Source organism: Grammomys surdaster, unplaced genomic scaffold, assembly GCF_004785775.1.
Source record: "Grammomys surdaster isolate TR1022 unplaced genomic scaffold, NIH_TR_1.0 126546, whole genome shotgun sequence".
In the NCBI taxonomy this organism is placed as follows: Eukaryota; Metazoa; Chordata; class Mammalia; order Rodentia; family Muridae; genus Grammomys; species Grammomys surdaster.
This window is the reverse complement of record NW_021621338.1, coordinates 1971327-1998889: the sequence shown is the minus strand read 5'-3', so window position 1 is coordinate 1998889 and position 27563 is coordinate 1971327. Positions and strand designations below refer to the sequence as shown.

The 27563-nt window shown below is 44.8% G+C and overlaps 1 protein-coding gene across 2 annotated transcripts in view; it reads left to right on the top strand.

Moving 5' to 3' along the window:
• Mreg (melanoregulin) overlaps positions 1-27563 on the top strand; it is a 65814-nt gene that overhangs the window by 15584 nt on the left and 22667 nt on the right. For both annotated transcript variants that reach the window (XM_028760710.1, XM_028760709.1), the window contains exon 2: positions 19000-19159. In XM_028760710.1, coding sequence (XP_028616543.1) covers positions 19000-19159 — 160 coding nt within the window. The remainder of the gene's footprint in view (positions 1-18999; positions 19160-27563) is intronic.

The following is a 27563-nucleotide window of genomic DNA, read 5'->3' as shown; positions in this document are numbered from 1 at the left end:
TTTTTTGAGACAGGGTTTCTCTGAATAGCCCTGGCTGTCCTGGAACTCACTCTGTAGACCAGGCTAGCCTCGAACTCTCGAACTCAGAAATCCGCCTGCCTCTGCCTCCCAAGTGCTGGGATTAAAGGCGTGCGCCACCACCACCCGGCTCCAGTATATTTTTTAACCCCCCTCAAAAAAAAAAAGAAAAACCAAAAACAAACACCCTTACTAACCCATCACTTTTCTTTTTTTTTTTTTTTAAAGATTTATTTATTTATTATATATGAATACACTGTAGCTGTCTTCAGAGACACCAGAAGAGGGCATCAGATCTCATTACAGATGGTTGTGAGCCACCATGTGGTTGCTGGGATTTGAACTCAGGACCTCTGAAAGTGCAGTCAGTGCTCTTAACCACTGAGCCATCTCTCCAGCCCCCCATCACTTTTCTTATTCTTCTCACCAGTAGTTATGTTTACTAAGCAACCAGTAATCTATGTCTTTGGCATTATTGATTTGCTTGTTTTGGTTATTTTTTGTAAGTGGGATCATAATTGGCCTTGTGTGTAGCTTCCTACACTTAGCACAATGGCTTCAGGCTTTATTGTGTTGGAGTGTGTATCAATGCCCATTTCTTTTTTTATGGCTGACTATTTTTATTTCTTTGTGTAGATTTATCATGCTGTGTTTATCTGTTCACCTGTAGATGGCTGTTTGGATTATGTGTAGTATGTGAACATTCGTGTGCAGGTTTCTGTGTAGACATGGTTTCAGATCCCTTGGGTAAAGGTCTTGGAGTGGAATTACTGGGTCATGGGACCTGCTGTTCTGTTTCTGAAGAGCCTGGGTGAAGCATTCACTGATGAGGCGAAGTCCTGTGACCAGATGGTTCACATTGTTATTGAGAACTTTAGTTCATCACAGTCATCTTTTTTCTTCCCCTTATAAAATTTTCTTTTACTTTGTTCTTTTAACAGTCATTTACTAGCTCTGAGAATGCTATTCATGTAGTGCCTGGAAGAGCTACCACCATTACGGCAGGCTGCATTGCCACCCATGTGGGTGGCCACCTCCAGGCCTTTATCAGAACTGCCCTCGGCCTCCTGTTACACCAGGACATGCTGCTCTCAGTCTCAGCTTGCTTGACAATCTGAGCAGACTTTTGACCTTGGTCCTTTGGCTTCTTGGGGATTCTGTGTCTCTGGGGAGGAAAGATTCTCCATTCTTAGATGCATCTCTGTGTTTCTCTCCCCTGCTTGTCTCCTTTCTCTGTCTCTGGAAACATCCTTCAGTTTCTCCTGACTAACCATACACCTTGATGATACTATGATCTTCAACTGCCAGTCTCTGATGTCCTTTGTATCACTTGCAGATGTCTGAAGGGCAGTTACCTGGACCCTTCTGTTGTTGTTGTTGTTAAATAGAAATGTCTGGTAAAAACACAGCTTCTGGCAGCTATCCCAAAGAGACTGATAAATAAGTCTGGGGCAGGCCTGGGATTCTGCATTTTAGGAACTATAACTGTGCTTGGTGGTTTGGCTGTTGATGGCCTGTGGACCTAGTTTGTGAAACACAGCTCTAAAAGCTATGCGCAGGACTGGGGAGATGGTCAGCCGGTAAAAATTGTGCTCTAGCATGAGGACAGGTATTTGGATCTCCAGAACCCCTGTAAAATGCTGGGTGAGTGTGTCAGCCAGATTGTAATCCCCATGCTTGGAGTTGGGGACAGAGGGATCCCCGAGCAAACTGGCTAGCAAGACTACCTGAAACTGAGAGGTAGCAAAAGACCGGCCTCCACATAAAAGGTGGAGGACAATCAGGACGACTCTTGGCATCAACCGTGGGCCTCCACACGTACACATATGCACGCTTGCACACTCCACACATATGTACATAAGTGAAAGAAATAAAAGCTATGCTTAGATGCAGTGGAGGGCCATGAGCACGTGGGACACACCTGTATAGAAAACATCTATTTATTAGGCTCCTGGTCTTTTCCCAATCCTGGAATCAGACTTCTAGTTCAATGGTTATTATGTTCTGAAGGTTGCAAGTGAAGAGAATCGGCTGGTCCTCTGTCAGCATACTTGCTACCTGTTGCCACGCTGGACTCCCTTGTCTTCTCGTTCACATTTCCTCTGTCTGTAACCAACCAGTGAGCTGGCTTTCTACCTGCCGCCTCTGCCGATTCCATGCCTGTTAGTAGAGACACTTGTTTATTTTCTGTATCCCCTCCCCACTGTGTGTGTGTATGTGTGTGTTCATGTGTGTGTGTGTGTGTAGAGTGTGTGCAGGGTGTCTGAGCAGAACCCAGAAGAGGACATGTGGTATCCTGCCTTTAAACTATGAATTATTCTTTTGAAACAGGATCTTACTGAATATAGAGCTAGGCTGGCAGCCAGCAAGACTCAGTGATCTTCGTATCTTTACCCCATCACAGTACTGGGACTGCAGGAGTGTGACTGTGGCCATACTTGGCCTTTTACACGGATGCTTGAGATTTGAACTCAGGTCTCATGCTTGTCCAGCAAGAGCTCATGAGCTGTCTCTCCAGTTTCCTAGTTTCTTCCTTCTGAGAAACTTTGCTCGGGTTTAAGGCCCATTTTTTAGTTACTGTCTTTTTGAGCATATGTTGGGAAATCTCCCTAAGATGTTAAGGTGTCTCTTTACTTTTACCCTTGGGCCTCTTCCTGCGTTCAGCCAGCGGTCACGGTTATAAGGTGTATATTTTAAGTCTGGTGAGACTAGAGGTCTCAGGCCAGCATCTGGTAACTGAATCCTCCCTTTCCTCCCACTATGCCTGTGGTACCTGGCATAGTGAATCACAATGGAGTAAGAGTTGAATAAAACTATTTTTGACTATTAGTTATATTTGTCCATTTCTGATTGCTTGATATCTATTAATTTTTCTAAATTATTGTATTTATTTATTTATTCATTCATTTGTTTGTTTGGTTTTTTTGAGACAGGGTTTCTTTATGTAGCTTTGGCTGTCCTAGAACTTACTCTGTAGACCAGGCTGGTCTTGAACTCACAGAAATCCACTTGCTTCCCAAATGCTGGATTAAAGGTGTGTACCATCACTCCCTGGCTTTAAAATTATTTTAAAAAAATTATGATGAGTAGTGAAACAGACACCAGCAATTCTGACATGTACCTTCCTGTACCTGTCATCCTTGTGTGTGTCTTTGGCTTCTTCTCACCTCCAAGGATGACCTCTAAAGGAAATCTATTTTTAGAATTCTTAAGCCTTGTGTGCAAAGTGCATATTGCATTCAGGCTCTTGTGTGATATTTATTTGGATATATTGTCATTTAATTGTCACCATGACCAAAAGAGATAGACGCTATCTAGTCATAAGTGAGGAACCCTGAGCATCGAGAAGTTAAATAATACACTCAGAGTTATAACCAATAAGAGAGTATATTTGAGAACCAGTTGTAGGGCTGGAGAGATGGCTCAGCAGCTAAGAGAATGGCTGTTCTTCTAGGAGGACCCAGGTTTGATTCCTACCACCCCCATGGTGGGTCACTACTGTCTGTATCTCCAGTTTAAATGCTCTAATCTGGCTTCCAAGGGAACCAGGCATGTACACAGTGCACAGCCATACATGCAGACAAAACACCTATGCACATAAAACAAAATAAATAAATAAATCTTAAGGAAAACCAAAACACTGTGATGCTGCACACCTGTGTGGAAGCAGAAGGACCGGGCAGTCAAGGGCTGAGCTGTGGTGACACACGCTTTTAATCCCAGCGTTCCATACCAGAGGTAGGTGGATCTCTGTGGGTCTGAGGCCCACCAGCACCAGGTCAGCCAGGGTGACACAGTGGCACACACACACACACACACACACACACACACACACACTCACCCCAAATTCAAGGTCCACTTCGGTTATATAGTGAGTTCAGGGTCAGCCTGGGATATACCAGACCCTTCCTGAATAGGATGTGACTCCTTGTCTATCTGATTCAAAACCTGTATGGGGTGGGGGGGGGGCTGGAGTGGTAGCTCAGTTGGTAAAGGGCTTGCCTTACAGGCATGAGGTTTGATCTGTAGCACCCATGTAAAAAAATCAGGCATGACGGTGTATGCTTGCAATTCTGAACTGGAGAGTCCTGTTAGCTGAAGAGATGTGTATGTCCTCCCTCCCTTTCTCCTTCCTTCTTCCTCTCCCGTCCTTCTTTTATCTCTCTTTTTCTTTTTTCTCTTTCTCCCCTCCCCTACTCCTCCCCCACCCCCGTGCTGGGGTTGAAAATCAATGTCTTTTTTTTTTTTTTAAGATTTATTTATGTATTTGAGTACACTGTAGCTGTCTTCAGACACACCAGAGGAGGGCATCAGATCCCATTACAGATGGTCGTGAACCACCTTGTGGTTGCTGGGAATTGAACTCAATGTCTTGTACATACTAGCCAAGTGCTCTCCCACTGCCCCAGCCCCTGAAGTAGACACTGCTAATACAAGACAATTTAAGAACAATCATAGGCCTGGAGAAAGGACTCAGTCTGATTTTAGTGCAGTGTATACTCTGAAAGAAAGCACAGGTTTCTTTGGATCTTATACTCACTGTTCACTCACCGTGGGATGGAAGACTTATAAGTTCTGAATCACGGTAGCATGATCATATCAACCATCATATCCGGTTTAAGTTCCGAGCACCACCGTTCCCACACTGAACAGATTCCCAAAGGAGGGTGAAACGTGATTGGATTAGCATCCTCAAATCATTGCATTAGGAGAGAGCCACAGTGCAGATGGCTTGCTTTGAGATGGCTGTATCATTGGCCACTCATCTCTCAAGTACTCAATGCCTTTATATTGGTTGGGTTAACATTTTAAGTTACTAATTATAAGAAATATGTAGGGTATGGATCAAGGCTGTCACAATAACAAAGTGGTGGCTGAAAGCCACAGAAATGTGTTCCTTTCCTGTTCTTTGTGTCTGTAAGTCTGAAATCCAGGTGTCATTGGGGCCACAGTTGCTTGGAAGACTAGGACAATGGTTCTCAAGCTGTGGCTTGCGACCCCCAACAGGCGATTCCTAGGAGAGCAAGTTATTTCTTGCTGATTCCAGCTTTGGGGTTTCCTGGTGTCTCCCGCCTGGTAGCAGCACAGTTTAACCTCTTCCTCTCTCTTCCATGTTTTTTTTCCCTCTCAGTCTTAAACTTCTTTCTCTTACGAAGGCTGGATCATTGAGTGTAGTGACATCCCTAAAATCCAGGATGATCTAATCTCAAGATCTTTTAATTAATAACATCTTTAACTTGTATTTCCAAGTAATGGCTCATTGGCAGGTACTGGGGATTAGCACTTGGATACACCTTTAGTGGGGACACTTGAACTCACTACAGAATATCTTGGAAAAAAATGACTGAGCCAAGGTATTTGCTTTGTTTTGGGGCGCTGATCAAACCTAGAGCTTTGTGTGTGCCAGGTAAGCACACTTACCAGTGAGCTTACAGTCTTGGCCATCCAAAGCATCGTTTTATGATTTCACATTTGTAACATGATTTTTCTCTATCCTTTATAAAAGCATGCTCTTGCTCTGTAAAACTCCACCTGAGTATGAATTGTGATGTGGCCCCAGGGCTTTAGCTGCATTGGTAGGCAGAGAGAGAGGCCCACGTCCTCTAATATCATACAGCCTCTTGACAAACACATTACCAGAGGCCTTGGAAGAAGCCAAGGTAATATGTTTGGTAACACCATCTCTCATGTGCATTGCTTGGTACCCTCTCAGGGAAACAACATTCTTATTCCATCTTTATTACCTGTTAGTAACCGAGAAGCACCAGCATCACTGTGTGGATATTCAAAGACAAAAGAAACAGAAAGAACCACCAGGCTTGCTTTAGTTCCTCTGTTATCCAGGCCATTACCTTGTGGTCCTCCAGCCTCAAGCATCCTGAGTAGCTGGGACATCAGGCCTGGCTTAAATTGCTAATTGTGGATGATTCTCTCTTAAACCACTTGAGCGGACACAGAAGCTTCCAAATATCATGTTCCCTACTAGTTTCAGGCACCCACCTTCAACTTGATGATGCTCACACTGGTAGGCAAGGAACGGCGAGGAAATGGAGCCCTTCACTTTTCTGTGGTGCCTGGATGCCAATTATGGAAAATAAATGAAACTTCACTGTAATTATCTTGTGTCCACAGAGAGGGTGTTTTAGGAAGGAATGGAATTTTTCCGAATGTCCCTCAGGCCACGTAGACATGACATAGTTTGAGCCAGCCTACTTCAGGATGCTGACAAGGGAGAGTTGAGGAGGAAGCACCTCTGACATTTCATTTTCCTTGAGCTTGCCCTGATCTGTCATGGGCTGCCCTTCTTGATCCTGGTGTAGTAGGCAGTGTGGACCAGGCTTTGTATATGTTAGTTGAATATTGTCCTAATCCATGATGAGACATAGTCATCAGTCAGATCCTGTGAAGTTACCTCGAACACTGGATGAGTAGATGCTAAACCCCTGGTAGACACATTCTCTTCTTTCATGCATCCCTATCAAATGACGCTTCACCGTTGGTTGTTAACATTGAACTCATAGGGAACAGCTGCTATATGTCGTGTGTGAATGGAGGTTATTTAGCGCACACTTTTTATTTATTTTGTTTTACACATGGAGTTTTTATTTTTTTTTTTTTTTTTTTTTTGGTTTTTCGAGACAGGGTTTCTCTGTATAGCCCGGGCTGTCCTGGAACTCACTCTGTAGACCAGGCTGGCCTCGAACTCAGAAATCCGCCTGCCTCTGCCTCCCGAGTGCTGGGATTAAAGGCGTGCGCCACCACCGCCCGGCAAATATGTAGCCCAGGCTGGCCTCGAACTCGTGATCCTCCTGCCTCTGCCTCCTTCAGCAAATCCTACCGGTGTGCGCCACCACTACCGGCCTTTTTTTTTTTTTTTAAAGATTTTACTTATTTTTTATATATGATGAGTACACTATAGCTGTCTTCAGACACGCCAGAAGAGGGCATCAGATCCCATAACAGATGGTTGTGAGCCACCATGTGGTTGCTGGGAATTGAACTCAGGACCTTTGGAAGAACAGTCAGTGCTCTTAACCGTTGAGCCATCTCTCCAGCCCCACACAGAATCTTATATAATCCAGGCTGACCTCAGACTTGCTGTGTAGCCGAGAGTGACCTTGAACGTCAGATCTTCCTGCCTCTACTTTGCAAGTGTTAGGATTACAGGCTCTCACCACCATGTGTAGTTTATTCAGTGCTGGGGGTTTAACCCCAGGATTTGTGCATGCATGGTAAGTACCATACCAACCGAGCCACCTCCCTATCCACACACATGGATTTTCACATTTCAGTACCACCCTTGGGAGCATTGTAAGCAGCAGGTCACCAGTGAAAAGTGAAAAAGAAATGCAAAATATGTCACAATAAAATGTTCTTCATTTTACAGGGTAGACTCACATGACCTTTGAGTTGACCGAGTTATGTATATTACAGAAAGGGCACTTGTTGCCAGCATGTGAGAAGATCAGGGTGCTGCCTGTCCAACCTCAGTCAGGAATGTTGCTCTGTGCCTGCCTACGTATGACCTTAAAACTATCAGTTTTAGTAGCGATTTTTTTTAAGATTTATTTATTTTATTTGAGTACACTGTAGCTATCTTCAGACACACCAGAAGAGGACATCGAATCTCATTATGGATTGTTGTGAGCCACCATGTGGTTGCTGGGATTTGAACTCAGGACCTCTGGAAGAGCAGTCAGTGCTCTTAACCACTGAGCCATCTCTCCAGCCCTTTAGTATCGATTTTAGGGTTAAGGTAAATTTTAGAGAGTGGGGAATTCTGTAGATGTGGGTTCTGTGGATAGTGAGGGTCAATGGACTGATAGCTCTGCTTGACAGTTGGAAACTGAGGCACAGAGAGCTTCAGTTACTTGCTGAAAGGTGTGCATAGACTCATTACATTTTGGCGTCATTGTGACAGCGGAGCCCTTCTCGAATGCAGCGTATGTGGGGTTCGTCTCCAGATGCTTATCTACTGTGTGCTAGAAATTGTGTTTTGAATATGAGACTTTCCTTGAGTTAGCCTGGGGTCCAGAGTCCCTGAGCTCCTTTCCCTGTACTAAGGTTAGAGATGTCCTGTCAGTGTGGAGGAAGGACAGGGCTGAGGGAGGCTCGTGGCATTTGAAGGGGATCATCTCATGCTTGGAAGTGTATCACTTCTTACATGTGGGAAGTTTTCTTTTTACAGGCTGGACTCACATGACCTCTGAGTTGACTGAATCACATTCACCCTTAGAAGGGCTTACAAAAACTTGGCAGATGTGTTGGTGTCACTGAGAGCTCTCAGCCTGGGGTGGAGAAGGCATGATTCTCTCTTTGCAGCACACTGTTGGTTTTATTGAGCCTGATCTCAGCAGATTGTGAAGGGTTAACTCATCTCAACCCTGACCTCTTCAGTGTATGCAGGTTGTGGCCTGCCACAGCCCTAGCCAGACAGTGAGTCACAGGAGTGAGCAGAGACAAGCAGGATCCCACGAATCCCCTTCTAGGGCTGGCACGTATACCTTCTTGAGACCTAGAGCAAATCTGGAAAATGTGGGACTGTTCCTGGAACAGGGACTCAGATCAGCCATTCACTACTTACAGGATAGTTTTGTGATTGAGACTCTCTCAAAACAGCTCTGGCTGGCTTGGGACTTTCTATGTAACCTGGGCATATCCGAAACTCATGGGGATCCTCCTGCCTCCCAAGTGCTGGGATTAGAGGCATATTACCATCACCATTGATACGTTTTAGTGTATGAGTGTTTTGTCTGCATGGATGTCTGTGTATACTTGTTTGATGCCCAGGAGGGCCTGAGGAGAACATCAGAGCTTCTGGAACTGGAGTTGCAGATGGTTCTAAGCCACCACGTGGGTGAGAGGAATTGAACCTGGTCCTGGAACAGCAGTCAGTGTTTTTAACCACTGACCCATCTCTCCAGCTATCACAAGGATGATTTTTAAAGGTTTTCTTCCCTGGTAGCCCAGCATCCCTCTTCTCCTTTTCTGACTTGTATCAGTTGGTTATGTGACCCTGGAAGGTCCCTAGAAGGTGACATTTCAGTTAGTCATGTGACTCTGGAAGGTCCCTAGAAGGTGACATTTCTTTCAGTTAGCCATGTGACACTGGACGGTCTCTAGAAGGTGACATTTTTTTTTCTCTTGTACATCATATGATCTGATCTAGGTTTCCTGGAACTTTCTAAATGTCTTGAAGTGACTATATCACTTCATCTTTTATAAAAAGTAGACTCTGCTTAAAATAGTTTATTCTATTAGATATGTGAGAATTTTTAGCTGGGCTAATAAATATTTGAAATGATACAGTTACATACTATACATTCTATTCTTTTTATAGTTATATACTGTACCTTCTGTTCTTTTTTTGTCTTTCGAGAAAATAAATAATTTTGGTGAGGCATTATACCTAAAGACTAACCCTTTTCAATGTTTGGAAGTATCTTGAGTTTCCTTGTTTCCTTCCTTCCTTCCTTCCTTCCTTTCCTTTTCCTTTTCCTTTTCCTTTTCCTTTTCTTTCCTTATCTTTAAAAGATTTATCTATTTTTTTATGTACACCATTGTTCTCTTCAGACACACCAGAAGAGAACATCAGATCCCATTACAGATGGTTGTGAGCCACCGTGTGGTTGCTGGGAGTTGAACCCAGAACCTCTGGAAGAAGTTTCCTCCCCTCCCCCCTCCCCCTCCCCCTGCCCCTCCCCTTCCCCCTCCCCTCCCCCTCCCTCTTCCCTTCCCTTCCCTTCCCCTTCCCCCCTCCCCTCCCCTTTCCTTCCCTCTTTTCTCTTTCTTTCTTTCCTTCTTTCTTTCTTTCTTTCTTTCTTTCTTTCTTTCTTTCTTTCTTTCTTCTTCTTCTTTTTTTTTTTTTTTGGTTTTTCGAGACAGGGTTTCTCTGTGTAGCCCTGGCTGTCCTGGAACACACTCTGTAGACCAGGCTGGCCTCGAATTCAGAAATTCTCTGCCTCTGCCTGTGCTGGGATTAAAGGCGGCATGCACCACCACTGCCTGGCCTCTCTCTCTCTCTCTCTCTCTCTCTCTCTTTCTTTCTTTCTTTCTTTCGAGACAGAATCTCTCTAAGTAGCCTTGGCTGTCCCAGAACTCACTACATATATCACGTCGGCCTTGAACTCGGGGAGCTCCATCTAGCTCTGCCAACTGAGTGCTGGTTTAAAGGCATGTACCACTCTGCCCTGCTCATCTTAGTTTTCTAAAAACCATATCATGTGTGTGTAAATGACATTACAGACAAAAGACATTCAGAACCGTAACCACTGCTCAAGATAAAAGATAGGTGTCGCTAGCCACATATCCCTTCCCTGATCATATCAGAGTCATTTCCTTGTATTTCTTTTCAGCCTTACCACCTCTCTATGCACCTTAAAGATGCAGCCTAGTTTTACCTTTAGACTTTACACCCATGGAGTCACACATTGTGTGTTCCCACACGCCTCATTTCGCTCGCCTGTTGTGGTGAACTTGCTTCATGGATCTTCCTGCTGCATGGTCTGTATTCTAGTGTACACACACTCTTTCTATTAATGGGCTTGAGAGTGGTTCCCAGTTTAACGCTATTAAACGTTTCTAAGGTCAGCACAGACCACCAAATTATCTATCCTCTCCTATTGCTCTCTCCTGGTTCTGTAGATAAACAGGCCTCTGTGAATCTTACCCTCTCTGCCTAGAATATTCTTTCTTTGGCTTCCTGCATGGATAGCTCTCACTTTATTCAGATCTCCACTCAGTCATTTTATCAGACAGTTCTTCCCCTGACTGCTATGTCTAACCCTGCTCCTACTTTCTCTCTGAGCCTCTCTGTGTATTTCTTCATAGTCCTGGCTGTCATCTGACAGAAACACATGTGCCTATCATCTGGTCCTCCCACAAGACTCTAAGCCTGATTTTCATCACTTTAACTAGCTGAACAATGTGAACAGTTCTCTTGGAGCCCAGTGGTATAGCTGTCAGCATTAACTCTGTTTGGAGCCCTATGGGTTTGAGAAACAGATGTTCAATAATTCAGCAAATATTTATTAAGTATCTGTTGTGTGCCAGGTACTGTGTTAAACACTGGCTGTAGCCGGCCAGCGGCCACGAGTCAACTGGGTTCACCTGAAAGAGGGCTGGGAACGAAAGGAGAACGGAGGGTGAGAAGAGATGAAGCCAAGACAAAGTTCTCTCTGATCAAGGCTCGTTGCTTTAAATTTAAATTTAAAGCTCTCAATTTAAAGGGGAAAACCCCACCCAAACCTTTCCTAGTTTCAGCCAGGAGAGTTGGGTGGGATAATCTGCTCTTGGTCACAGGTCACAGCCAGAGATGTCTCAAGGCAAGCCCAGGGGCAGTTCTTTCAAGTTCCCTGCAGCCAAGGTGGGTACTTCTACCTTCGTCCTTATAATGTGGTAAACAAAGTCTCTCAGGCCTGCTTGAGGCCGGGGAAGGGGACAACTGGCAATAAACCACTGACTGAGCAAACACTGGCTGGAACCTGGTTTTCATATGTCTTCTAATGATGGTAAGCAAAGGACACAAGAGACAGTAAATGTAACAAGTAAATTGGGAATTATAGGTATGCAGAAAGAGGAAGAATAGAACCAAAGGGGGAGGCGTGATCACAGTAAATTGGTCAGAGCAGGCCTCAAGAGCAGGTGATGTGTAGAAGGGTAGAGTGGGGAGACACAGTGAGCATCTGGAGGAAACCAGGGTGAGCAGATAGATGAGCCAATGCAGAGGGATGATATGACCTCACCTGTATTTTGGGAGAATCAATCCCATTGGCTGTTGGATTAAGAACAGAAAAACTAGCTTGGAGAAATGGCTCAGTTGTTAACAGCCCTTGCTGCTTTTGCAGAGGAACTGAGTTTGATTCCCAGCATCCACTTAGTGGCTCACAACTATCTGTAACTCCACTTTCAGGGCATCTGATGCCCTCTTCTGGGTTTTCTGGGCAGCAGACACATATGTGGTGCACATAAATGCATACAGGTAAAACACTCAGACACATAAAATTAAAAAAGAAAAAACTAATCGACTAGAAAAAAACTGCCACAGGATTTCTTATGGCAGACCTAAGCAGCCCTGGTTCTAGGTGTAGGGGAGGTGGCCATTTTTTTGAACACAGAACAATAGGATTTTCTGATGCACTAGAAGTAGAGGTTGAGGGATTCAGGAGAGCTTTGTGGTCTTGGCCTGAGCAGTGTCAGGATGGAGCTGCCATCATGGCAGTGGGGAGTCTCCTAGCAGCAAGGTGCATGTTTGGGTCCTGTCATGCTGTCTGTTAGACATCTCACTGGAGGGAGGAAGGCTAACACTGGGAGGTAGATTTGGGTGCTGATTTAGGACTCTCCCTTCTGTGGATAGACTTTAAAGCCAGGAGGCTAGATAAAGAGGCTGGAGTCTCAGCTTCCTGAGCTTTTCTAGTGTCTCCTCAGCTGGAGGGATTGGACACGGTACTGCCCTGCTGGCTTTGCAGGGATCTCAGCCTTGGAAGAGGAGTACCCAGGTATGCACTGTTAGGGTCTGCCTTAGCGAAGAGGATGGAAAACCCAAAGGGGCATGAATCTGAGGGGCCAGAAACCAGGAATCTCAGGTTCTCATCCTTCATTTCCAGGGATGTCACATCTCTGATGTTGAAAAAAGTCATGTGTGAAGGTGGGCCAGCGCCCAGAAAACCCATGATGTTTAAATGAACAAGGTTTAAACTTGAGTTAACATGTTGGTTTATTACGTTTTAGAGACAAGCGCGCACTATGTATCTCTGAACATTTTGGAACTCAACTCTGTAGACTTGGCTGACCTTGAACTCACAGAGATCTGCCTGGCTCTTGCCTCCTGGTGCTAGGATTAAAGGTATATGCTGCTATGCCTGACTTGTTTAAACATTGGATCAAGTAGGTTTTTAAAAAAGAAAATAAAAGGCTAGACTGTCTTAGATGAAGTGAAGAAAGGATAGAAGAATAAAAGAAAGAAGAAGGGATCAGAGGAAAAGAGGACAAAGGGAATGAGAGGAAGGACAGGAGATCAAGGGAGGGGCTCTTAGAGTCACCGGCTCCATCACAGGGAAGTGACACTGTAAGGGGCTGGCCAGGCCCTAGTAGAGAGTTGACAGGGAAGCCTTGGAGGATCACACAGCTTCTTGAGGTCTGCCTTTCTAGACTCAGGCTTTGTTCCATTCCCTGTTCATAGCTGCGGTCTTATATTAGCCATTGCTGACCCAAGGCCCAGGATCAGAGCGGTGAGGTCACTGGAACTTCTGGCCAGCTGCCTTCCTGTAAGCGTGGTATCTTGTAGGTCTTTTCAAAATCTATTTACACAGGGTCCTTGGCAGTGGTGAGGAATCCCCAGGCTTTCCCTGTAAATGGCTTTCATGCTGACAGGCACTTAGCAACCATGTCCCCAGGCAGACTTTTACTTACACTGTTGAAAGAAGACTCCAGAGCAGTTTGGGTCTCATGCCCTGAGGTGAGGGTAGGATGAAATTCGAGACCTCCCCTTTGGGAGTCAGAGTGGCTTCTGCACGGGTTGTAACCTCCGAGCAGCTTCTCAAAAGCCCGAGGTTCATTAAATATTTATTATCAGCAGATGGTGGCCAGGGCGAAGCAGCTACTCTCACTTTCTTTAGAACCTCGTAGACTTAGTTATAAGAGGGAGGGAGAGAGGGAAGCTGTTGACTGGAAGCCCCCTTCCTTCACGTGTCCTCCGAGACTCCTAGGGCTCCTGAGGCCCTCTCTTGGTTCATTTGACACGCCTGTGCACTTCATGGTCTGGGCCTCACAAAGGTTCTTGAGCTGCTTTTCGTCAGGTGATTTGCTTTATTCTTTTTAGTCTGGCCTCTCTTGGCTGCTTTCCGAGAGTAAGGTAAATTGATAGAGTTGCTGGAGTCTTCCAGGAGCCTGCAGTGAACAAGACTGAGGACTCAGGAGCTGGCCAGACAGACCCTTCTAGTGCTCCTCAGAGAGCTCTCAGCCATAGTTCTTTCTGAAGTGAGTGTGTCTGTGTGCCTGTGTGCGCACGTGTGTGCATGCACTTGTGTGGGTGTGTTTGGAGACCAAAGAACGGCCTTGGTGTCATTCTTCAGGAGCTGACCATCTTCCTTTTGAGACAGGGTTTCCTCTCTGACTCAGAACTCACCAGCGGGCTAGGCTGGATTATAGCTGTACCTTACCTTATGTATGATAATACATACAGTGTTGCAGAGGCAGCCACTTTCCCCATCCTTCCAGCCCCTTGACCATCCTTTTGAAAATCATTGCTAGAATAATCACTTATTTAGAGGCAGGAGTCCGCCTTCCCTCTGATTCTAAAGAAGACTTACTAGTACTGAAGAACACAGCCACTTGGGTCCTGGTGGGGAGATATCATGGTGGGGTGGATGTGGCTGTCCAGAGACAAGTGGGCTCAGATGGGAGCATCTGATGAAGGAGGGCGACACCCTGGAGAGTTCACTCAGGGCCGCCCCCCCCCCCCCCCCGTTCTTTTCCTGTTTTCCATTGAGTATCAGTGACTAGGCAGAGCTTGAGGCTCTTCATGGGCTATCTTCAAAACCATGCCCTTAATTAGAACTCTGTAGACCCTCTTGCCTCTGCCTCTAGAGTGCTAGGATCAAAGGTATGTGCCACCACTGTCTGCCTTATATGTTACATTTTTAACCTTCCTATTATGTGTCTCTCTAGCTTACAGATGAAGAAGGCTGGCATTTAACATTGGATGAAGTGTGTGTGTGTTTGTTTGTGTGTGTATGTGTGTGAGTGTGAAGGGGCGGGGCAGGAGATGGGATGGGACAGACAATTCAGTTCCTGAGAGATGATTGCCCTGCTGTAGGGCTAGGGGCATTCAGTTACTGTCATTGAGTAATTGATCCCACTTAGGGATGAGCTCATCTTGAGGCAGTCTGTCTGTGAGTGAGGCTTCTGTGTTCCTGGAACCCATGTGACTATAGGCCTAGGGGATTCTAGGCTGGACTCCAGGGGATGCAGAGCAGGATATTGTAAAAGCTGACAGCTGGATGTAGCTGGATTTCTACCAGTCTGGAAAGTACCTTAGTTATCTTATCTTTATGCCTTTGGTCTTGACGGTTGAGATAGGTTAAGTAAATTTAATGCTAATTAACTTTGTATTGCCTGTTTTTCAACAGACACCCCTTAAATAATTAACATGTCCATGTGCAGACTAGAACAAGAATCTGATCTGAAGTTTTAAGACAAAGGAGACGAAGGAAAATAGAAGACAGGCACACCAAGCTTTATCCCGCTCTTGGCTACCCATTGGGCAGCCAGGAGAAGGGTCAGTGCTAATGAGCAGCCTTTCCTTGGAGAAGTTTAGTTCTTAGCTATCAAGTGAGACAGTGGCCCTCACCCTCCTGTCCCAGATGGCTGTATAAGAGGAGGGGTGGAATGGGAGAGCCCTTGATACAAGTGTGGAGTCTAAGGTGCCATGGCTTAGAGGCTGAAAGAGCTAGGAGTCAAAAAGAACCCTACTCAGCCATCATGCTCCCCAGCGCCATGCTTATAATGGACTAAGTCTGCTTTCTTTGGTAAGAGTTGTCTTTGTCATGGTGTCTCTTCATAGCAATAGAACCGTGACGAAGGCACACAGCCCTCCTCACGTGACAGTTGGTTGTGACACTGCCCCCAACTATGCAATTTCCTTACTCCCCCTTCAGAGTTATTGCTCTACAACTCTTTGATCTGACCTGTCACAACTCATGGGACAGAAGCCTGGACTAGCGCTGTCCTCAGCCTGACATCAAATCACCCTGCGTCTTCACCACCTGGCACTGTATCGCTGCAGTGTGTGGGTGCAAGAGCTTGGAGTTCCCCAGCCTGTGGGTGTCTGAAGCCTCCCAGTGCTGCTGCCCTTTCCTGAGATGTTTTTCCCCGATGGGATTCTTTGCCCTCGCTCCTCTGCTCCTCCTTTAGGTGAAAGGCTGATGTTGTCTCCGTAAGAACCCTCAAATTTCCTTCTCCTTTCATGCAGTCGATGAGTTCGTCCTCTCTGCTCTCCTCATTTTGTGCTGTAAATTGTACTTACCTTCCTATATTGTAAGGGCACAAAGGACTCAGGTATCAACATCTGCGATTTTGATAAGTAACCACCAGTGTAGGTTTGCATGAATGATTGAATTCAGCATGCTTATTGAAGTCTTTATGCACAGAGCATCAAGACAACTTTTGTCTCACCCTCTTCCCCTCCCCTCTCTGTTTTGTTTTGAGACAGAGTTTCTCTGTGTAGCCCTGGCTGTCCTGGAACTCACTCTGTAGACCAGGCTGGCCCTGAACTCACTGAACTCCACCTGCCTCTGCCTCCCAAGTGATGGAATTAAAGGTGTGTACTACCACCGCCTGGCTGTAGCTAGGGCTTTTACCCACACTGTTCAGTACTCATCATCTAGGTCCTGTGCTGGGCCAGGTAACTGGCCTCTGATGTGCTGGGCCAGATAGCTGGCCTCTGGTCGGCCTTGGCTCCAGTGTCCTCCTCACTTTTGCCCTGGCTTTCCTGTGTGGGTTCTGGCTGTCATTCCCACATCTGAGGACTTGATTGACAGCCTGGTCTATACCCACTCACTCTAGCCCCAGTGCACCTCTCTTTCTGGACAGCTCTGCTGCTTCCCAGTCCAGTGGGAGTCCCACTCCCCCTCCTCTTCTTTTTATACACAGGGTATCTCTGTGTAGCACAGGATGGTACAGCTTGCTGTGCCCATGCCTAGCTCCTCAACTGCATAGTTAAAAGAAAAATCTCTCGACTCTTTTCCTGCCATAGCTCAAGCATTCCCCACACTTTACCTGGTTTTTGAGATGCTGATGCTGCTCATCACCAACCTAGAAAAAGGTTGGGTGGACCCATGGAATGTGTGTCTCTAGCCCTGAGCTTCCTCTCCAGCTTCCCTCATTTTTCTGGCCAGTGTTCCCTTTCTTCCAGTGTACCCGCCACCCGCCGAGTTTCCTCACAGGCCTCCCTTGCTGGCAGCTCTGTTGTTACGTGCCTCTTTACAGGTCTGGCATGGTTTCTCCATTTGGATGCACAATGTCTACTGCTGCTGGGATCTGGGATCTGCTGCCAGCATCCTAGATGTGCTCTCCCACTGCCCCCTTTATAGCACTTGCCATAGTTTTTAATTAGATAGCCATGTGATCATCCAGTAGCAGTCTCCAATTCTTGGTTTTACTGAGGACCAGAGACAGGAGTCATGTCCCACAGCTTTACTGAGTCCCGTGATTAAGGTGTTATCACCCTTCATACATGTTGTTACATGAAATGAGCAGCTCCAGTGTGGCTGACTGACTGTCCTTCAGATGTTAACTAGGGCTATGTGCAGGCATGTCCCGTCTGTGATGCTTCGTCACCAGTCTTCCCAAAGCCAAACATGGAACAGACTGAACTAACTCTTTCTCTCTCTCTCTCTCTCTCTCTCTCTCTCTCTCTCTCTCTCTCTCTCTCTCTCTCTCTCTCTGTGTGTGTGTGTTGTGCATGTATATCTATATGGGCATGTATGTATGTGGGAATGCAGGCACATGGGTACAAAATGTATGTGGAGGCCCAACATTAATGTCAGGAGATCATCTCCTTCTGTTCCACCTTTTTTGATGAGGCAGAGTCTCTCGGTCAAACACAGACAGAGGTTGCTGATATCACATGGCTAGTCTTGCTAACCAGCTTGTTTGAGGCTGTAATTACAGGTGGGCTGCCAAATACCCAGCTTTCACCTGGGTTCTGGAGATATGGACTCTGGTCCTCACCCTTGTGCAGCAAGTAGGTTTTTGTTGTTGTTGTTGTTTTGTTTTTGTTTTTCTATGTAGCCTCAGTTTCCCTAGAACTTGCTAGGTAGACCAGGCTAGCCTCAAGCACATCGAGGTCAGCTTGCCTCTGCCTCTTGAATGTGGGATTAAAGATGTACACCACTACACTGGATCCAATAAACAAAATGTTTATGGGTATTTTGCCTGCTTGCACATGTGTGACTGGTACCCTTCAAAGCCAGACGAGGGTGTTGGATACCCTGGAACTGGAGTTACAGATGGCTGTGACCCTCCTCGTGGATGCTTGGAATTGAACCTGGCTTCTCTGGAAGAGCAGCTAGTGCTCCTAACTGCTGAGCCATCTCTCCAGCCAGGAACTGTTTTAATCCACTCAGCCATTGCCCCAGTCTACAACTGAAATTCTTAGTCCTTGATCCTGAAAGTATTTGGGCATGTATATTTGTTGCTTAGGATTTAAATTTTTCTTGGGGCTGTATCTTCCAGATAATATGGATTCAACTCTCGGAGTACACATGGCAGCTCATGTGTAATTTCCCGTTCCAGAGGATCTGAAGCTGTCACACAGATATACACACAGACAAAAACACCAATGCAAATAAAATAAAAATAAATAAATTATAATTTTTATATGTCCGTGCACAGGTGTGCCTGTGCCACAGAGGCCAGAAAGGGTTCAGATCCCCTGGAACAGGAGTCACAGATGTTTGTGAGCTGCTATGTGACCTGAACCCTGGGTCCTCTGGGAGAGCAGCCAGTGCTCCTAACTGAGTCTTTTCCACAGACCCAGGCTTGTGTGTGCTTGTTGCTAGGCACCCATCTTCCCATCCCTTTCTGGCTATTTTTTTTTTTTTTTTTGGTTTTTCGAGACAGGGTTTCTCTGTGTAGTTCTGGCTGTCCTTGAACTCACTCTGTAGACCAGGCTGGCCTCGAACTCAGAAATCCGCCTGCCTCTGCCTCCCAAGTGCTGGGATTAAAGGCGTGCGCCACCACCGCCCGGCTCCTTTCTGGCTATTTTTAAAGTGATTAATTAAGTAAGTTTGTTATTAATTGTATTGTGTTTATATTTAATTATTAAAAAGAACTTAGACCTTTTTGTTATAGAGAAGTTATACATTTTTATTTATAGTGTAAGATTTACATATATAATATATAACATGCTATACATATGGTATATAATATATAATACACATATATAACAAAATTCTTATGCTTTCTTTCTTTATTTCACAGTGATAACAATCCATATTCCTCTTTTGGAGCAACTCTGGAGAGGGATGATGAAAAGAATTTATGGAGCATGCCTCATGACGTGTCTCACACAGAGGCAGATGATGACAGGATCTTGTATAATCTGATAGTCATTCGTAATCAGCAGACCAAAGACTCAGAGGTAAAGGACCTTCTGACACCTTATTGTGTACAGCTTCCTATGTACAGAAATGGCAATTTCAGGGCTCGGGTGGGGTTGGCTCTGTCAGTACAGTATTTGTTGTGCAATCGTGAGAACCTGAGTTTGATCCCCAAGAACTCACATAAAAAAGCTAGGCATTGCAGCACTTGCCTGTAATCTCAGTGCCGAGGAGGCGGAGACACAGGAGGATCACTGGGTCAGCCGGTCTAGCTGAATTGAATCAGTGAGCTCTGGGTTCATCGAGAAGTCCTGTCTCAAAGGTAAAGTGGAAGGCTAGAGAGATGGCTCAGTGGTAAAGGGCTTGCTATGCCAGGCTGCTGACCTGAGTTGGGACCTGCAGAACCCAGGTAGAAGTCACATGAATCTGTAATCCTAGCATGCTCCTACTGGGAGATGACAGGCAGAGACAGAATTGACAGAAGCTTACAAGCCAGCTAGCCTGGAAATACACAGCAATGAACAGCAGGAAAGACCTTCTCTCAAACAGGGTAGAAGCGAGGACTGATCCTAGAGGTTGTCCTCTGCACCCCACCCCACAAACACTATGGCACATATGTGAGTGTGCACCTATGTGCACACACATACGTTTACACAGAGCCAAGGTGGCAGACATCTAAGGACCTACTGTTAACCTCTGGTGTACGTACACATACTAAGTAAAAAGAAATAGTAATTGCAAGGAGACCAGCTGGAAAGAAAGAATAGAGCCTGACTATACGTCAGGTCATGTGGTCCAGGATGATCTTGAACCCGGGAGCTCAAGAAATCTTTCTGCTTCATCCTGCTTGGTTGTAGGGACTCATCCTGAGATATGTGAAATGAAAGACGTATTTTAGCAGTATGCATTTTAGCCTGGTGTGGATGTTCACCCAGAGGGGTTTGTTGTTTAGTCTTGTTCAAGAAATGATACAGAGGTTGACTCTCAGAGACTGTTACCAAGACAAAAAACTGATTTGATAGTTATTGCACATGAAATGAATTAAAATATCTGTGCACAGGGCTTTTCCCTTAAAAAAAATAATATAAAAGTACTATATGATTAATTTTAAAAGCTTGTATTTTCTTTTAAATATTGAAATGAAATCATATAAATTATTCGTTTCTCACAGATTGGACTGTAGATCATATAGTCTTCTGTGACTTGCTTTTTCTCCTGCTTACTGTGTTCTGGACACATTTCTATTTCTTTATGCTTACGTTTTTCCTTCTTACTGTATTTGGAGGCTGTCTGGTATTCTACTGCATGGAATTCTGCTGCTGTTTATTCAGCAGTCCACATTGCTGTCGGGGGTGATCCTTTTTTTTTTTTTGTCATTAGAAGCTATATTGCAGTTGACATCTAGATAGATTTGTAGGATCGTCCCTGTTTTTTTTTTTTTTTTCAGGAGTTGCATTTCTGGGTCACAATGTATGTATTTAAAATAGAAACTAGGGGTGCTAGAGAGAAGGCTCAGTGTGATTAACAACCGTAACTACTCTCCTGGAGAACTCAGGTTCTATTTCCAGCACACACATGGTGCCTCATAACTATTTGCAACTGTAGTTTCAAGGGATCTGACACCCTCCTCTGTCCTCCATGGGCACCGGGTACCTGCATGGTACATGTACATACATGCAGGCAAAATGCTCATACAAATAAAATAAAATAAAATAAAATAAAATAAAAATGTAAATGGAAACTAGAGGAACATTTCAGGATACAGAATGGAGGTTGCAATCTGAGCTCTCACTAGGGAATAGGTTGTAATTTTTGTGAATGACGTGGTTCCCCTCCCCCTACCTAGCATCCTGAATGGTATTAGGAACTCATGCTGCCTTTATGGGCACAGTTGCTAAGCTCCAGACAGCTGTTTACCATGCTGAGAGTGTGGGGCCTAAAATGTTGCTTTTTTTTTTTTAAAGATTTATTTATTTTACTTATGAGTACACTGTAGCTGTCTTCAGACACACCAGAAGAGGGCATCAAATCTCATTACGGATGGTTGTGAGCCACCATGTGGTTGCTGGGATTTGAACTCAGGACCTCTGGAAGAGCAGTCAGTGCTCTTAACCGCTGAGCCATCTCTCCAGCCCCAAAATGTTGCTTTTTAAAGTAAAACTGAAAAATGTACATTTTCATATGAAATAGCCAGATTTTAAAAGAACTCATTAGAAAATTTTCCAGCTAAGCAAAAATGAGTAAATTAACACATCACTGATACATAAAGACATGCAGAAGGAGCCACTTCTACTCAGTGTTGTCGCTTTGTGCAGAATGATTGCACAGTGGAGTAACCATTGTTTTTATGAAGACGAAGCTAGAAAGCTGGTAAGCTGGTATTTTAAGTCTGAACAAATTCTGTACTTACTACTGTGCTCATAGAGGATAGCTTTGGTACAGATTTGAATAAAACAGGATTTGGGTTTTGAAAGAAAAATACCAACTAATACAAGGAATGCTAGATCATTTTTGAATGTATTGTTTGGAAGCTCAGAGAGTATATTGAAGGAACTACGGTTTCTCCTGGATTACGACCAAAGGCATGGGAACATTCATGCTTAGGAGTCTCTGAATAATGAAAAATGATTTCAGAACAGTGTGTGTGCTAGCTACAGTCTCTACATTAAATCTGGGGCTGCTGGAGGAGAAGTACAGAGGCTTCTTCTCCTCCAGCCGAGGCTGACTTTACTCCAGATGGAAAAGGATGCAGAAGACAGGATGTACAATGAAGAAGAGGCTCCAGATTTGACTTGAATGTCAAAAAAAATGTGGAAAGTAACATCGTTTGAATTTCACAGACAGTTCTCTTGCTTTTATTTATGCAAGCACTCAAGCGCTTGTGGAAACCAGACTCGGAGCAGGAGAAATAATGCACTGACAGCTCTGCAAGTGGTGAAAAATGATCCTTTGAACGATGCTGAGAAACGCTTCACGTTTGACTGAGAAATAGCGAATAGTCTGATGCTCATGTCAGTAAATCATAATCCGTATGCTCTTCTCATTAAACTACTTCTTCTTCATATACTTCAGTTCTAAGGAGCTTAATAATTGCTAGTGACTTGCTCTCTGTGCACCTGATTTATTCACTTGTAAAAACAGGAGTAGTATACTGATTTTATCCAACAAAATAATACTAAAAACAGTGCTTAGCGCTAGCCTCCTCCTCTTCCTCCTCTTCTTCCTCCTCCTCCTCCTCCTCCTCCTCCTCCTTCTCCTCCTCCTTCTCCTCCTCTTCCTCTTCTTCTTCCTTTTCTTCCTCCTCCTCTTTTTCTTTTTGCATATTAGGATGCCCTGGTAACAACTCAATAAGTAAGCATAGTTATTGCTTCCATTTTAAGCAACTTAACCAAAGCCACATACCTGCTACGTTTAAAGCCAAGATCTGAATATGGGCTTTATGAGTCCCAAGATGTAATATATAAAACATGGGAGGAGCAGACACCACCAGTGCCTAAATTCAGCCTTAGATCAGGTTTCAGAGAGCATGAGCAGCAGTGTTTGAAGCCAGCATAGGAAAGGCATTTTCACGAGTGGAAGAAGAGCCATGCGTGGTGGGAGGCCAGCGACCACATTTCAGGAAGTGTTTCTCAGGTTATGGTTTTCCATGGTGACTGACACTGCTCACCATTTGCCAAGTTCCACCAACAGCTCTCTGAGGACTTGGTACTTAATTCTGCAGAGCTGGGAATAAGTCCAGGATCTTGAACTTGCTAGGCAGGTGTTCTGCCACTGTGCCATGTCCTCAGTTCAGATTTGACACTTTTGATTAAGAAAACACATGTTAAATGTCAGATCATTCTCCTCAATACTTTTAAGTACTTTTAAAGGCATAATGGATATCAGACATTTTGTGCTTACTTTTTAGGCTTATAAGTAATTACATGATCAAAAGTGTATGCAATTGTCATGACAGGAACCTGCCAACTTGTCACTTAGGTAGTATTTACACATCAACGGGTGCCACACAGTCACCAGATGCTTGTGTAGATGGAATAATCTTGTAGAAACCACATTGGGCCAAACCCTAGGGGAACAGCTAGCTAAACATTATTAGTTTTTTTAATTATTATTTAAATGTCAAAGACAAAATCATAGCATGAGGACTAGGTTCTGGCACCTTGTTGCCAGGCATAGCACCCAGTTTCTGTAATGTTTAAAATAGTGTCTGGCCTTCCTTAGGGGCTATTTCTAGTGTCTGTGCTCAGGCTATCATGTCCTTGATCCAAAAAGAAATAGCAGAGTATAGTCGATTGGGATATTTGTAGAGAAAGAAAGGGCCGATCTGGTCACAGACCAGCCACATGGAGGATTCCTGAAGCACTCAGAGACTTGGATTCGCCAGTCGGGCTCCGCATTACTGCCTCAGCAGGTCTCCAGAGTGGGGCAAGCCTCGTCCTTTCAGGGACACCTGACTGCCTACAAATGGCTGAACATTGGCTAGTGTTGGAGATAGGACCATAAGTCACACCAGCCTAGAAGGAACAAAACAACAGGGCGGTGTTTAAGCATTCTCTAGATAATTCTGGGTTCTTACAAATGCTTTTTAAGGGGATTCAAATAATCTCTAAATGTACTCTTTTTGTTTGCTTTTTTGAAGTCTTGGGGGTCAACCTAGGGCACTAGGCAATTGCTCTAAATCTGAGCCAAACCCTTGGTCCCAAATGTGTCTGTTCTGTGTTTTACTTTGCTAGTAATTGTTTGCATCTAGGTGACTTAGAGAGGGATTCAGAAAGCATAGGATCTGAGGAGCCAGGGGCCCTGCCCTGTTCTCTGGGTAACAGTAGTTACGAAGTACTGTGCTGTGTGCTAAGCAGTGTACATGTGACATGCTGTCCTGACAAGTACTGAGTTCTCGGAAGCTCAGGGAGGAGGACTTTCAGCAGGTATGCTCAGGAAACTGAGTCATCTCAAAGGGTTGGAGGAAATGGGAGGGATAGCTGGGGTCCCAGCTTGGGGTTGTGTGACCCAGAAACCTGTCTGACTAGAAATGCCCTTCTGGTCTCTCCACTAAGTTTGGAAAAACCTTCTGGGCTACTTTTTGGTTAAAGCCAAAGTTGTCTGAGTAAATCTTGACTAACTGCTGCCAATAGACAGTAGAGTCTGTGTGTTTACTGGGACACACCCTATACAGTAGTATTACAGAGTGATAACTTCGCTGATTGTGGGGCTATTGGGGTGACACGCCCCTGGTGCTGTGGCATATTCTGGATAGTCCAGTCCACTGAACCACACCAGGTCACATTCTGCTTATTTGCCTTACTACCTCCTTTAAAAATTATAGCTGTTTCCAGAGGTCAGGATTAAGATGCATTTTTGTTTTACACATCTGTGTAAGTCATGTTAACCGGCAGAGCTGAGGCAATAAACTGGCAAGCAGATGTGAGCAGAGGGCAGGGACGTCATTGGACGCATTGTAGCATGCTTAACGTTGAAGGTCACCGGCTTTGGAATCACACAGCTTGGAGGGTAAGAGATGTATTGTCACCATGTTCTAATTAGATGGCACCTTATTCAACTTTAGAGTGACTGGACTGTGTATTTTCAAGTTTGGGTCACAGTCACCAAGTCTTAACTAGGAGGAAAGGGGATGTTTGCTAATATCTGACCAAAAATATAGACTCTGCGGGTTAGGCTGTTTGGTGAGGAAGGCCATTTCTTTATTGGCAGGCAGGCACAAGGCAGTTTGCTAGTAAGTTTGTCTTTTTTTTTTTTTTTAAATTTATTTATTGCATGTAAATACACTGTAGCTGTCTTCAGACACCCCATAAGAGGGCATCAGATCTCATTACAGATGGTTGTGAGCCACCATGTGGTTGCTGGGATTTGAACTCATGACCTCCGGAAGACCAGTCAGTACACTTAACCACTGAGCCATCTCACCAGCCCCCGTAAGTTTGTCTCTTTATTCTTCCATCTCATTGTACAGAAGCCAGTTGGAGTCGAGAAGAAACTAAAACTACAAACGTGTCTTAAAAGTCTTATTTTTAAAAACAAACAAAACAAACAGCCAGTTGGCCCCCTGTCTTAGTCAGGGTTTCTATTCCTGCACAAAACATCATGACCAAGAAGCAAGTTGGGGAGGAAAGGGTTTATTCAGCTTATGCTTCCACATTGCTGTTCCTCACCAAAGGAAGTCAGGACTGGAACTCAAGCAGGTCAGGAAGCAGGAGCTGATGCAGGGCCATGGAGGGATGTTACTTACTGTCTTGCTTCCTCTGGCTTGCTCAGTTTGCTTTCTTATAGAACCTAAGACTACCAGCCCAGGGATGGCACCACCCAGAGTGGGCCCTCCCCACCTCGATCGCTGATTGAGAAAATGCCTTACAGCTGGATCTCATGGAGGCATTTCCTCAAGGGAGGCACCTTTCTCTAGGATAACTCCAGCTTGTGTCAAGTTGACACACAAAACCAGCCAGTACACCCCTTAGACATTTCGAAACACTGAGGATTATTAATACTAAGCTAAGTGTTCGTTGACCTTTAAGGACTGAGGGCATCAGAGATGCCTGCCTGCAGCAGACATGAGTGCTCTGAGAAGCTTCTCACTGTGGTCTTGGGGAATAAATGAACTAGTTATTCTAAGAGAGCAAGTAAGTAGGAAAGGCAAAGATGTTAATTGACTCTTCTTAATATTGTCTGAGGAGAAATGGGCTTTTGTCAATGTTGATTACAGAAAGGGCAAAGGAAAGTGACCCCAGGGCAGAGAACTGCATACTTTCTATTTCTCCTAAAAACTGCCTGTTACTATTAAGTGTAAGCAGAAACAGCCTTATCAGGGCTGTTCTGATAAACGTATAGACACAGGATTTTACAGAAAGATTCTGTTAGTTATTTTCCAACTTCAGGAAACCCCAATGTGTGACTGCGGCTTAAAAGTATCCAGGATATTATATGTAGGGGAATTGTGGCAACAGGAAGATTGTTTCCATTTTCCAAAGGAGCTAAGTTCTGACTGGTGTGTCTGTGTGTCAGTTCATCTTGTTAACAATGGCAGGCAAGGCTTGATTTAGAAGTAGTGCTACTGAGTCTCTTCCTCAGTTCCCAGTCACCTTATTTTATTTGTTTTATTTTATTTTGTTCTATTTTTTTGACATTGTCTTATGATAAAGCCTTGACAATCCTAGAATTTGCTATATACACCAGGCCTGCCTTTGCTTCCCAGGTGCTGGAATTAAAGGCATGTGCCATCACTTCTGGACACTGTCTGTATCTATCTATCTATCTATCTATCTATCTATCTATCTATCTATCTATCTATGACAGGGTTTCTTTGTGTAACAGCCCTGGCTGTCCTGGAGCTCACTTTGTAGACTAGGCTGGCTTCAAACTCAGAGAAGTCCGCCTGCCTAATGCCTCTCAAGTGATGAGATTAAAGGCATGCACCACCACTGTCCAGTGTTTATTTATTAAATGTGTTTATTTATTTTGTTAAGGCTAATTTTATATGTCAAAGTATTTGGGCTACCATGTACAAGTATTTGGCCAAATATTCTGGGGACTGGCAAAAAGGTGGCTCAGTGGGTCAAGTGCTTGAGGACCTGAGTTCCTAAAAGCCGGCCATGGTGTCGTTTGCCTTCAAGCTCAGCAGTGAGGAGACAGAGATGGACGATCCCTGGCACTCAGAGGCCAGCCTCTTCCTGTATCAAGCTGTACATTGATCTCTGGGTTTGTTGATAGACTATGCCCAGCTGTGTGTGGTGATGAGGATCTAGACTCAGGGCCTCCGGCATGTGCAGCAAGCACTGTACTCCTCAGCCACCTCCCCAGCCTCTGTCACATTGTTTTGAAAAGTAAGAATCTGTCCAGTGAAAGTTCAGGTTAGTATATCACAAGTGGCGGCACTAGTAGGTGGTATGCAGCTTGGCCAGCAATGAGGAGGATGTATGGGTACATCTGGGAAAGGCTGTCTGCTTGCTGGATATGGATAGGTATGGATAGCTCATCTGAGTACATGGATACTGCTGTGCAAAGGAGATTTAACATTCCTCTGACTCACTCTGTAGACCAGGCTGGCCTCGAACTCAGAAATCTGCCTGCCTCTGCCTCCCAAGTGCTGGGATTAAAGGTGTGTGCCACCACTGCCCGGCTGCTTTGTGGTTTTCTTACTGCTTGGATACAAGTCAGGTGTGTTATTGTCCCCACTCCCCCCCATGCCTTTCTAAACTGATCTGCTTTGCTTTAGCTAGAGTGTTCTGGAACAGGGGTAGGGATGAGGGAGCATGTGTGTTGAGGAGCGGCCGAAGCAGGCTCTGTGGAATTCCTCCAGAGTGGACTGGCTTGATCGTGCATGAAACCGTCGGTCATATTTGTGTTTGCAGTGTTACGTCAGTCTTCTGAAGCCAGTTGCTTACTCCTGAGCCTTCCCCACTCTGTCCTTGTAAACATTCCTGTCTTGTTTCTCTT